This window comes from Corythoichthys intestinalis, chromosome 8 (assembly GCF_030265065.1).
Source record: "Corythoichthys intestinalis isolate RoL2023-P3 chromosome 8, ASM3026506v1, whole genome shotgun sequence".
Classification (NCBI taxonomy): domain Eukaryota; kingdom Metazoa; phylum Chordata; class Actinopteri; order Syngnathiformes; family Syngnathidae; genus Corythoichthys; species Corythoichthys intestinalis.
Genome location: NC_080402.1, coordinates 12,922,109 through 12,935,840, shown reverse-complemented (window position 1 = coordinate 12,935,840; position 13,732 = coordinate 12,922,109). Strand labels below are relative to the sequence as shown.

The window sequence follows — 13,732 nt, the reverse complement described above, 5'->3', positions numbered from 1 at the left end:
GCCTATGTGTGCCTTGGGGTCAACTTTTCGACTATTGGTTGGTTACGTAGATTCTAATGCTATGTAGATGCTAACGACTTATGGTATTAACTTAACCTTAGCTTCAAATGCTAGCCGCTAAAGCTAACAATCGTTTGTAACAGCTGGGATTGGCTACTCATTGGATTTTGTGATAACTAGCTCGTTACCTATTCTGTAGTTTTTGTTTTACTTGGTCCTGTACTGGCAGTTGATCACTGCACTTGTACAGTATATCGATTGACCAATGGGTGAATAGTCCAACACACTTAGGACCAACCCCTCATTTTAATAACATTATTATATTATAATTATTTGAGGTAATACCAATATTTGGTAGAAATGTCATGAATTGCAGCTTTGGAAATACAGACCTGGTTACGAAAGAGTTCCATTCATACGCTTGCGACATAACCTGAATTTCTGCGTAAGTCGGAATTAACCCTTTAAGTACCCTTAAAGGGTAACCAAATTTCAAAATAACCATCCAAAAACATGTATTATACGTCATTGTACTGTCCTCGCCAAGACGTTGGAGCTAAGTCCTAGCTAGACAGTAAGCTAAGGTTTGCTGATTTCAGCTACTCTTAACATCAAGACTTGCTGACTGAAACTAAAATAAAAATGAAATCAGTTTCATCTTCAATGACAGCAATTCAAATTTGCATTTATAACTAGCTGCTGAAAAAGCAATAACAATCCATACAAACGACTAGCATGTATCAGTCAGCGTCCGCACATCATCAACAACGATCACAAACTCGCCCCAAGTATAAGGTGTTCTATACAGGTGTTGAATCTGTGGATGCTTTACAAGCAACAAATGTGCGTGCAGGCTTGCAGCTGTAATCTGTCCCCTCTCTCCAGCACCGTAAAGTCGAAATCACCTAAGTTGGGTACATCGTAACCCGGGGACTACCTGTAACTAATGAGAAAACAGTTGACGTGTTAAATACTTACCGCATTGGGCCGAATATAAGACAGTGTTTTTTTTTGCATTAAAATACGACCGAAAAGGTGGGGGTCATCTTATATTTGCGGTCTAAAGGTTATACCCATTCACGACGCTAGATGGCGCCAGATATCATTGAAGCGATGTTCTGTCATGACAGATCTCAGTTACTCTCAAGTTTAACCAGTTTGCATTATTTTATTGCAATGTTTTTCTTTATTTATATTTGTTTCAAGACTACTGTTACAGTTCGACTTCACTTTGATGGTTAATGCAGTTATTGCAATTTTGTTGTTTTATCACAATAGATTGGTTTACATTTCAAAAACCAGAAGCCATTCATTTACGAATGTGATTGCACTTTAATTTACATATTTAAATGTTCAGATATTAAGAACTGAATGAAGCAAAATGACATGTTTTTTCTCACAAATATATTGATATAATCATTTGTTTCGGATGTACTGTAATTATTTTCTATATAAAAATTAAATTAAGAGTCTTGAAAAAGAAGGGGTCGTCTTATAATCAGGGCCGTCTTATATTCGGGCCAATACGGTATTTTCTCTATTACATCTGTCAAGTCTCATCATATTTGCTTGAGCTTTTTAAAAAATGAATCACAAAAAGTGTGTGAAACCTGTTCTCGAACAAGCCAATATAATTCTCTCTCCGCCGTCATTTTACTTGCACGTTGACAAAATTCCTTCTCTGTGTATTTAAAAATAATTGCCTCTGTGTGTAGTCCATTTGAAGGAACGCTTGGAGGTGTACATCAAGCGGTGGGACGGTCTTGTGAAACTCTACAGAAATGAGAAAAGAGAAGGTCTCATCCAGGCACGAAGTATTGGAGCCAAGAAGGCCACAAAAGGAGAGGTATCCTGACTGTTAGCTTTTCATCAAATGTGTTTGATAATTATTATACCAAAATGTCTTAGATTTAGAAATAAGATTTGATTCGTTTGTGGTTTCATTTTATGAATAATTTTAGAAATACTGAAATATTTGTGTTTTTAGGTGCTAATATACTTGGATGCTCACTGCGAGGTTGGGATCAACTGGTATGCTCCACTGGTGGCTCCTATTTCACAGGACAGGTAACAATGATATTGTGTTTAAAAAAAACAACAACAACAACAACAAAAAACGAAGGCATTCCTTTTATTTAGTTTGACGGTAGTGATTTGTAATGACAATAGTAACAATAAAAAAATATATAAATTCCAATTATATAGATCTTGTCAAGCCAAGAAGTAAGATTGATCAAAAGGTTCTTGCCGTCAACAACTTCAGACATCTTCAAGTTGGTGAATGCTATATTGGACCACAATGTTCTTGAGTACTTAAAGTCTGAAGCAAGTCCCAAATTCCTCCCAAAATTTCAAAACCATGCTGAGTCAAATCGTTACTTGGATTAATTAACGTATAACGGCTATATGTCGTCATACATCACATTTGGAATGGTACCAAACGAAGTTGGAATCGCGATTCAATGAATGACAGCTTTTCCTTAGACCATTGTAAACAATTTTCTTTTCTGTTTACATTCAGGATTGCTTTCCCTGGGCTTTCCTGTAAATTTCCTTTAGGTGTTTTCATACAATTTAGTCTTATATGTTAACTTCAGTTTCCTCTCATTTGTTCTTTATTTCTTTAGGAATTTTGATTAAAATTTTCACTATATTTATTTTCATTAACGTTTCACTTGACATATCTAGTGTTGAAGCTATGATTTTAAACTACAGACTAATTAGTTGATCAAGTCTGATGCAGGTGTAGTTTTAGTAATCAAATTTTTTGTGTGGTTCTATATTTTTTAGCACTTTTGCTTGGTCAGAAAAAGCAAACGCTACTAACTACCAAAACTTTTCCCTCTTAGTCAGAAAGTTGACATTTAAAATTACATTGGTTTTGGGTCATGTGAATCATCTGTTTTTATTTCCTCTACACAATTGAGTGACATTCCCCCGTGACTGGTGATCCCATAATTTTTGCCAGGGGTTGTAGTAAATTCATTGGGTGATTTATTTTAATGTCACTCCATGACTGAATAACACCTATTAAAATACCGAAAAAATGATAGACAGTTTATGGATATACTAGTTAGGGCTGCAATTATCAATTATTTTAGTAGTCAATTAATTGATGAACTAGTTACCGGTAGTTCGAATAATCGAGTAATCGAATAAGGATCATAAAAAATTAAAATACCTGAGCTGGGCCTCAAACGGCATAAAAAAATAAATAAATGAGGATCTATGTATAACAAAAGACCAATTGGCTAACTTGCATAGCAAAAGTCAGCTAGCTTAAATGCTATAAAATGCTGAAGTTTTTCTTTTTTTACAATGTTCCTAACAAATGGTTCAAACACATATTTCCACAAAAACGGCTAATTATACATATAAACTAAATTACGAACGCATTAAAAAAAGCATTACCTCAAACAAAAACTTAATTTATGTTGGTCTTAACAGGGAGCAGCTGGATTTAGCCATGTGAAATGAGTTACGTCATATTCACAGTTGCCACTCGAGGGAAGTGTATCCACCCAAGTCAATAAAACTAAATGAAAACACTTTCAAAACAAACCATTACAACACCACTTGAATTAAACGAATACTCAAAGCAGCAAAATTTAATTCGAATCTTTTTTCTAATCGAATTACTCAAGTTAATTGATTAATTGTTGTGGCACTAATACTACTATACGTACACAAGAGGACTTGGATCAATATCTATGTCACATGTTGCTAACATATCAAGTGGTCTACATATTTTTTTTTTGTGAAAAATGTCGAGCCTGGAGATTTAGATCTTATTTTTGTTTACAAGTGCCTATCAGTCAAAGGTTTAAACGTCGCATTCACATATTTTAACCAATAAGATGTTGTATCGCCATGAATGTTACAGTACCCAGTACTGTACTCAAGTATCAAATATGCCGATTGAGGTTTGTGTTTGTTTGCTTAGGACAGTATGTACAGTACCACTCATAGACTATATAGATGCTAATGACTATAGTATGGAACCCCAACATGGTGGGGATGAAGACGGACTGGCTAGAGGAGCATGGGACTGGAGCCTACTCTGGAAGAGAGTACCACTAAACCAGAGAGAGAAAGCACAGAGAAAACATACCACTGAACCTTATAGGTAAAAAACATTGCAGACTGCATGCTACTTAACAACGATTTTTGTTTGTGTCTCCATTTCCCATCCTTTCACCTCACCCTGATTGTTTCATCCTCTTCACAAACCCCACCACATATCTGTATATGTCGGTGACCACCATTTCCCTTATGTGTCTTGAATGAATGGCTACTTCTGTGATCTCATTTCCACCTAAAAGAACAGTGTGTACTGTACCTTTGATCGACTCCATCCACGGCGAGACATACACCATTCAGCCGCAAGGTGGAGGAGATGAAGACGGCTTTGCTCGAGGAGCCTGGGATTGGAGCATGCTGTGGAAGAGAGTTCCTCTGAATGACAGAGAAAAAAAACTCAGAAAAACTCGTACTGAGCCATATAGGTACTAAAAACTAACTTGAATAAATGTCTGCAAAAAACTTGTTAAAAAGTGGAAAAACTCCATACAACACTTGGAATGGAACAAATGGACTTTAAGTCCATTTAGTTTGTATTGTGGAGAAAGTAAACAAATTGCCAAGGGGGACAAAAAAAAACCTAGCTGGTTAACAAGAACTATAAACACTTTGCGTTTTTTAGCATTTTCAAAAATATTTAGAAACCTGTTCCAATTCAATGGACTATGCACGCAGCATTTGGGATAAGGTGACATTTAAACTTCCGGTCAGCTGGTGAACTTACCTGAACTTGCTTGTCTGCTGGCATTAGCTAGGGGCTAAAAAGCATGTCTTAGGATTCGTGGAGCTTTTTTAGTGTTTTATTTGGGCGTACACATCATAGATGGCATCAAACCCACCCACCATACCCTCTTGCCTTTTGGGGCCCCTGTTAGTACTCATAGCACCATGGCCCGGTTGAGATTTGTTCTGGCAATGATGCTGATAGTATTGCAAACTGAGGACTCAGCTTTTTTTGTTTTGTTTTTAGCTATAGTAAATTTAGAGTTGTCATATAATGACGTTTTAACCAGTATCTCGATATTGTCCAACTCCAAAAATCCTATACCGATACATGTAGTTGTGGACTAAACATATTATGGCCAATTGTATTGTGATGCCCCACTGGATGCTTTAATAATGATAAATGCAACAACTTTAAGGTTTTCCAAATCAACATTCTGTAAAAAAATAAGAGAACTTCAACTAAAGTTATGGAAAATTGCTTATATTGCACCACTATTGTTGAAATAATAAAAACCTGAATTTTTGGTATCAAGTGCAAAGTGCCAATAGGGCACTGCCATATGCATATTGGCCTAAAACCGATAATGAAAAGCCAATGTCGATATTATCCGTTATCATTTTAAAAATGCTCTAACTGATAATTTCTAACAACTCTAGTCAATTTTTAAAAAGTTTTAGCAACCTGCTTAGCTGTCTTCTCTTGTGTTTTTGATGTTATTGATCAACTTTAGCTTCGTCAATGGAGGCTGGAGCTTATTTAACGTAGCGGTACATGCATACATACATGCATGTTTGTGTTTGGTTTGTCTCATGAAACTCTTACTCCATCTCCCAACCATCCCCAAATTTATTTTTCGTCCATTCTCTGTTGTTAAGAGTGTATGATTAACACGCATGAGGACTGTGGTGAGGTGATTCATCTGTTTCTTCGTATATGTGCCTGTTAATGCATAGGTCTCCAGCTATGGCAGGAGGTCTCTTTGCTATTGAGCGTGACTATTTCTTTGAACTGGGACTGTATGATCCCGGGTTGCAGATATGGGGAGGAGAAAATTTTGAAATATCCTACAAGGTAAGATATTGGTACTGGTTGTTGAGTTTTCTATATTGCTAAACGCGTGCACTTTATACTCGCATATTGTTGTCTTTGTAGATATGGCAATGTGGAGGCCAATTGCTCTTTGTCCCATGCTCTCGTGTCGGCCATATATACAGACTTCCGGGGTGGCAAGGCAATCCTCCTCCTCCACATGTTGGTTCATCACCTACGCTAAAGGTACAGGAGCACAAACTTTCAGTTATTTATGCAACATTAAAAGCCATTGTTAAACAATACTAACAAACACAAATTGATAAGGATAGCAAGTGATGGGTTTAATACCACCACTGAATGTATATGTTGTGTTTCTGAAGTCAGAATAAGAATTTTCTTTACTGGCCAAGTATGTTGCAATCACACAAGGAATTTGTGTCTTGTGTTCAGAACCACTCGAGCATTAAAACAAACAAGCCACTAGAACTTGAAGATCAATCAACATGGGCTTGTCTCAGTACTACAGAGTAATGAGGCGTTACCGCTTGAAATGTAGTTGTGGGTCGACTATGCAAGCACGTGTTAAGCAGGGCTGCAGCAGTAATAGCTCTTTCCTGATATGAAAATGTAAACATTGGACTGACGTTGTTAGAAGTTAAAAGGGACTGTCCTGTGGAAGTAAAAATTAATAAATTGTTTGATCGGGCGAAAGTAAAGACTGTTGTAAACAAGCCTGCCAAGTTTGCATGACTAAAAAAAAAAAAGAATGACTGTACAGTACATTGGGGCAAATAAGTATTTAGTCAACCACCGATTGTGCAAGTTCTCCTACTTGAAAAGATTAGAGAGGCCTGTAATTGTCAACATGGGTAAACCTCAACCATGAGAGACAGAATGTGGGGAAAAAATCACATTGTTTGATTTTTAAAGAATTTATTTCCAAATTAGAGTGGAAAATAAGTATTTGGTCACCTACAAACACGCAAGATTTCTGGCTGTCAAAGAGGTCTAACAAGGCTCCACTCGTTACCTGTATTAATGGCACCTGTTTTAACTCATTATCGGTATAAAAGACACCTGTCCACAATCTCAGTCAGTCAAACTCCTAACTCCACTATAGCCAAGACTAAAGAGCGGTCGAAGGACACCAGAGACAAAATTGTAGACCTGCACCAGGCTGGGAAGACTGAATCTGCAATAGGTAAAACGCTTGGTGTGAAGAAATCAACTGTGGGAGCAATTATTAGAAAATGCAAGACATACAAGACCACTGATAATCTCCCTCGATCTGGGGCTCCATGCAAAATCTCACCCGTGGCGTCAAAATGATAACAAGAACGGTGGGCAAAAATCTCAGGACCACACGGGGGGACCTAGTGAATGACCTACAGAGAGCACACAATGCACCGCCAGGGACTCAAATCCTGCTTTGCCATATGTGTCCCCCTGCTGAAGAAAGTACACGTCCAGGCCGGTCTGCGGTTCGCTAGAGAGCATTTGGATGATCCAGAAGAGGATTGGGAGAATATGTTATGGTCAGATGAAACCAAAATAGAACTTTTTGGTAGAAACACACGTTCTCGTGTTTGGAGGAGAAAGAATACTGAATTGAATCCGAAGAACACCATACCCACTGTAAAGCATGGGGGTGGAAACATTGTGCTTTGGGGCTGTTTTTCTGCAAAGGGACCAGGACGACTGATCTGTGTAAAGCAGGGGTCCCCAAACTTTTTCCTGTGAGGGCCACATAACCCTTCTCTTCTCTGATGAGGGGCCGGGGTCAGTTTGTAACAGAAAAAGTGTGACGATTGCAGGAGTGCCTAAATGTAAAAATGTATTGTTTTTCAGAAAGCCACAATCAAATAACCCTTTCTGGATTCTTCACGGAACCAAAGTAAATAAAATAAAAATGATATAATATAATATAGTATAATATAATATAATTAGGGCTGTCAAACGATTAAAATTTTTAAGCGAGTTAATCACAGCTTAAAAATGAATCGTAATTAATCGCAATTCAAACATCTCTAAAATATGCCTTATTTTTCTGTAAATTATTGTTGGAATGGAAAGATAAGACACAAGACGGATATATACGTTCAACATACTGTACATAAGTACTGTATTTGTTTATTATAACAATAAATCAACAAGATGGCATTAACATTAATATTCTGTCAAAGCAATCCCTGGATAGAACGACTTGTAGTTCTTAAAAGATAGATTTTAGTACAAATTATAGAAATTTTATGTTAAAACCCCTCTTAATGTTTTCGTTTTAATAAAATTGGTAAAATTTTAATCAAAAAAATTAACTAGTAGCTCACCATTGTTGATGTCAAGAATTACACAATGCTCATGGTGCATAAAATCAGTCGCACCCAAGCGCCAGCAGAGGGAGACAAAAAACACAAGTAACAAGTGGACATGACACTGCTGTCATTTTAATCTGTTTGAGCGGGGCATATGCGTTAATTGCGTCAAATATTTTAACGTGATTAATGAAAAAAATTAATTACCGCCCGTTAACGTGATAACTTTGACAGCCCTTAATATAATATAATATAATACAATATAATATAATCAGGAGTGCACATAATTTTTTTGCCCAGGTTCTCAGAGGAGGACCTGGAGATGTGACTTGGTCCTCATTGAGCTTGAGAGCCGACCCACCTGATGCGATAAATTTATGACAAGCTTTACTTAGAGCCAATTAACTTTGATTAATTATATTAACAGTTAATGCTTGATTAACATCAACTGGCACAACAAAATTGCCATTACTTTGAAGTGAAATGTAAAGAAATAAACATAAAAGCACCAATTCAAAATAAAGGGCATTATGCGGCTCCCACATTAACTCCAAGCCTTTTTAAAAGTGGGATGTCCTCCTCATAAGACCTCATTGAACGTGTATGTTTAGCTTTGTAAAATGCGAGCAAAAACACGTTTGTCAGTGCATGTCGCTGTTCATTACCTTTATTCCGCCCTATTCCGCCACATGTCCATAGGGCGAGTGGGGTCCTGTTTGACATCGATAGTTTGCTTAATTGCCACATGCTCTCTGTTTTTTTCGTGCTTTTCAAAGTTTGGATGGCTGAAATTCTTTGACCCTACATAAAATGCGTTGCTCTAATCGGCGACATTGGGATTCTCACGGCACATTTTGTACCGCATTTCCGTGCGAGCATCATTCACTTCTAGCCATGGTACCTCCTGTAGCCACTTTTCAGCAAAAGTCCTTTTTTTCGGTAGCTCCGGTGACGTCTCTGCAAAAGCGTATGGAAGCCGTTGAGGGCCAGCGCGTTTGTCTACGTCCAGTACGCATGTGCGGACCACTTATGTGCACCCCTGAATATAATATAATATAATATAATATCATGTAATGTAATATAATATAATAATACTGTATTAATTAAATAGATAATAACCAAATAACCATTGCTCAGTTCTTCACAGAAAAAAGCCAGGACATAAATAACTCTATTGGAAAAAAAAAAAAAAAAAAATTTTTTTTTTTTTTTTAAAACAATTTTTTTTTTTTTTTTTTTTTTTTTTTTTTTTTTGTTCAGGGGGCCGGACCAAATGTGGCTGCGGGCCGTATCCGGCCCGCGGGCCGTAGTTTGGGGACCCCTGGTGTAAAGGAAAGAATGAATGGGGCCATGTATTGAGAGATTTTGAGTGAAAATCTCCTTCCATCTGCAAGGGCATTGAAGATGAGACGTGGCTGGGTCTTTCAGCATGACAATGATCCCAAACACACAGCCAGGGCAACAAATGAGTGGCTTCATAAGAAGCATTTCAAGGTCCTGGAGTGGCCTAGCCAGTCTCCAGATCTCAACCCCATAGAAAATCTGTGGAGGGATGAGGAGGGAGTTGAAAGTCCGTGTTGCCCAATGACAGCCCCAAAACATCCCTGCTCTAGAGGAGATGTGCATGGAGGGTTGGGCCAAAATACCAGCAAGTGTGTGTGAAAAGCTTATGAAGAGTTACAGAAAACGTTTGGCCTCCATTATTGCCAACAAAGGGTACATAACAAAGTATCGAGATGAACTTTGGTATAGACCAAATACTTATTCTCCACCATGATTTGCAAATAAATTCTTTAAAAATCAAACAATGTGATTTTCTGCGTTTTTTTCCCACATTCTGTCTGTCATGGTTGAGGTTTACCCATGTTGACAATTACGGGCCTCTCTAATATTTTCAAGTGGGAGAACTTGCACAATTAGTGGTTGACTAAATACTTATTTGCTCCACTGTATGTAATGAAATACCACTGTATAAAGGGAGAAAATACTTGACCTGTTAGTTCTGAGGGGCTGTAGGCGTGTCCAATGACAGCGATGCACGTAAGAATCAACATCGTTTCTCTCGGTCTGTTTTTATCCTATCATTGGTATAGTAAAGAATAGCACACTCGTTAAACCACACGCATATTAATTGGACAATACAGTAAATTTAGTCTAAGTGTAGACCAACAGCTGTCACGTGGTTCAAAATTTATTTGAATTTGATTGTTTTATACTACCCATTGATGAATAGTGATCTCACATCTCTTGAAACTTCTCACCTCCTTCATAGAAGTGGTGTCTGCCGTTAATTCTATCCTTAATGTTAATGTTGTTTTTTCCCTCAAAATACTCCAGGGACTTGTCTTTTAATCCACAGTGCTTCGTCTCCAAGTGGCGAATCAGTTTCGCAGGCTTTATTGCCTCATTAGTGATCCAGTCGCCACATTTAATGCAGAGCGGGCTTAGTTTGGAGGAATCTCCTGTCACGATAAATCCGTATTTCAAATGGACATCCTGGTATTGTCTGTTAAAAGTTATCTTGGAAGTCGTTGGCTGCTCTTGTTTCTCATCACTGGGCCATTTACCTTTCGAAAAGAAACTTTCCAGAGATGTCTGTTTTTTACTTATGTTGCTAACTTGTGCGTTGGATTTTTTGCAATCAAGTGGCTGACACATAACTGAGACTCCAGTCCGGTCAATTTTCAAAATAAAACATTATTCGGACTCACATTTTAAATACAATGGAAATGACTAATAATTTCTTGCACGGACCGGTATTTATTGATCTATGGACCAGTACTGGTCCGCGGACTCGGGGTTGAGACCAATTCTTTAGAACATGGTCTGGTATAGTTCCGCCAACGGTCCGCATAATGTCAACAAAGGCAACGCCTGCCAGGGCTCAGAGGCTTCCACACGGACTTACACTGTTTGTCCCTAGAGCATTGCACAGTCCGTCGGCGCAAGCAACATCCTTGTTTGATAACTGAAGGTTGGCTTCAGAGGACACGCCCACAATTCTGCAGATAGTGGGTTCTATTGTTAATAATTTTCGATTGTTATGTTCTACTCTTTTGGGGGGCGCAGACCTGTCAAAAACACTATAGGGTGTGGCAAAGTTATAAGACATTTGTTTTGTAACTTTGTCGGAGCTTAGTTTCTTTGTTACGTAAAATTCCATGCCTGTAAAATGTATAAAAGGTTTTTTAAATTCATGATTCATGGAGCTTGTTATAACTCTATAACTATTATTGAGTATTAGTTCTTATTTATAACTGAAAAAATTATTAATTATTTGTTTGCACGTAGTATTTTTAAAAAAAAAATTCATTCTGGATTCAAATTTCCATTTCAAAAAGCAAATATTTGTGCATGTTTCCAGAACTATGTTCGTGTTGTGGAGGTATGGTGGGATGAATACAAGGACTACTTCTACGCCAGTCGTCCTGAAACCCTAGCCCTTGCCTATGGGGATATTAGCGAGTTGAAAATTTTCAGGTATGTTACAAACAAAGAGCATAAGTGCATATTGGCAAATAATTCTGAGATATTATTTTTGCAATAGGCCTAGAGTGGACCTCTGCATATTTTCAGAGTTGGATACATGGATTCACATATTAACCCCCACCCCCTACTTATTAATGTTTTTATTTTGTTTTTTAAAGTTCTTTGAAAGGCCTTAAGTATTCGCTACTGGGTCCTGATACTTCACAAATAACGCTAGTCCACAGTATTGCACACATAAAACCCATAAGCGGATTTTAAGGGGGGGGCAGCCCCCCCTTGGGGCCGAAAAGTGTCATTGCATGTAATTGATTTTCTTATATATATAAAAGTTGTAAAGCAATAAAACTGCAACAAACATATATGAAATGAACAAAAAAACATATTTAATAATGAGTCTAAATTATTTTTCGAGCACCTTAGAAAAATATTTTTTTTAATGATTTTTTTTTTTTGTTTGTTTGAAAATATTTTTTGATTGAAGCAACTTTTTTTTGCGATTGAATGATTTAGACTCAAATGTCCTAATCATAATATGGCCCAAACACAAAAAGGATTGCTTCTACCACAGAAAACTTTTTTCAATGAAAAATTAAGTGTTCAAATGCAAATTTTTCAATCTCAAATAATTTTTTGCATTCGAAAACTTTTTCTATGATTGAAATTTTTCTTTTTCTTTTTTTTTTTTGATTGAAGTGATTTTTGTTTTTGAAAATCTATATTTTTTTGAAGCAACTTATTTTTGATTTAATAATAAAGACAAAAATGTCCTAGCAAAAATGTGGCCGAAACGCAAATCAACATTACTTCGATCAAAAAAGTTGCTTCAGTCAAAAAAAAAAAAATTATAATCATAATAATAATCAAAGAAAAATAACTTTCATGTGCATTTGTTTGAGTTTTTTGAGTTTTAAATTTATTTTTGCATTCAAACACATTTGTTATGATTGAAGCGACTTTTTTGGTTGAAAATATATATTTAGATTGAAGCAACTTTTTTTTTTTTGATTGAATAATAAAGACACAAATCTACCTCCATATGGCTCCGCCCAGGGAATACAATTTCGACTGGGGTAACTACATTGGCACGACACCAGCGGGCGTACCATATTCAATGGATGACGATGTTGGTGAAAAAGTGTAGCTGTCCCAAGCAACCTGATTTAGAATTCCCCTCAAGATTGATAAGAAACAAAAAACGCTCATTGTCAACCTATTATTATAGATATTCTTATAAGTTAATTTTATTGCTGACACTGCGTTTCGGGGTCATCAACATGTTGTGCCCCCCCTGTCCAAAAAATCAAACTCTGCCTATTATAAAACCCTAACCTGGTCAGCGGCCCTCTTCATGTATCGGATCCATGTACAGAATTGTCATAATGAATGACTAATAGCTCTTATATTTGAACTAAAACGCTTTTTTGTTTGTTTGTTTGTTTGTTTTTGGTTTGATTTTTTTTTTTTTTTCTGTCAATATTTTTCATCAGGCAAGAACATCGGTGCAAAAGCTTCAAATGGTTCATGGAGGAAATAGCTTATGATGTTCCATTACATTATCCTCTGCCTCCCAAAAATGTTGAATGGGGGGAGGTGAGTAAATAAAACAACACAACACAACACAAATGCAATAAATTATTTAAAGGTTAATCCTTGTGCATGCATGTCTCTGTGTGTGAAGATTCGCGCCTTTGAGACAAGTTATTGTATTGACAGTATGGGACACACAAATGGCGGGAATGTGGAAATTGGACCATGCCACAGAATGGGTGGCAATCAAGTAAGTAATAACATCTCACTTGGTCGAACTTGTGCTGTTTAGTTCTGCCATGGACTTTTTAACCCTTGTGTTCTTTTTGAAACCTGCCCACATTTTTGCAAGTGGATTAAATGTGTTCTGTGATTTAACTCATCTGGAAAATACTAAACCTTTGCAGTATATTGTTTTTGGGTCAAGGTTGACCCGTTTCCAAGCTTAGATATGTAAAAAGTACCTTTGATTTCTGCGTATCCAAATTTAAAAACCGTCAATTTTGACCCAAACAGAATACAAGCGTTAAAAGGTCAAATTTGATAACACTGATTCGTTCAGTCA

General features: G+C 36.9%; 1 protein-coding gene across 3 annotated transcripts in view; it reads left to right on the top strand.

The window, feature by feature from the left end:
• Positions 1-13,732, top strand: part of galnt7 (UDP-N-acetyl-alpha-D-galactosamine: polypeptide N-acetylgalactosaminyltransferase 7) — a 40,784-nt gene that overhangs the window by 12,123 nt on the left and 14,929 nt on the right. The window contains exons 5-12 of one of the 3 annotated variants that reach the window (XR_009064194.1): positions 1,716-1,846; positions 1,988-2,067; positions 4,323-4,505; positions 5,761-5,878; positions 5,960-6,082; positions 11,516-11,631; positions 13,128-13,230; positions 13,354-13,417. Coding sequence is in view for 2 of the 3 variants with exons in the window: in XM_057844019.1 (XP_057700002.1) it covers positions 1,716-1,846; positions 1,988-2,067; positions 4,323-4,505; positions 5,761-5,878; positions 5,960-6,082; positions 11,516-11,631; positions 13,128-13,230; positions 13,319-13,417 (953 nt within the window). In the remaining variant the exon portion in view is untranslated. Of the gene's footprint in view, positions 1-1,715; positions 1,847-1,987; positions 2,068-3,943; positions 4,127-4,322; positions 4,506-5,760; positions 5,879-5,959; positions 6,083-11,515; positions 11,632-13,127; positions 13,231-13,318; positions 13,418-13,732 lie in introns of all 3 variants that reach the window. The other 2 variants (XM_057844019.1, XM_057844020.1) reach the window with 2 other exon arrangements.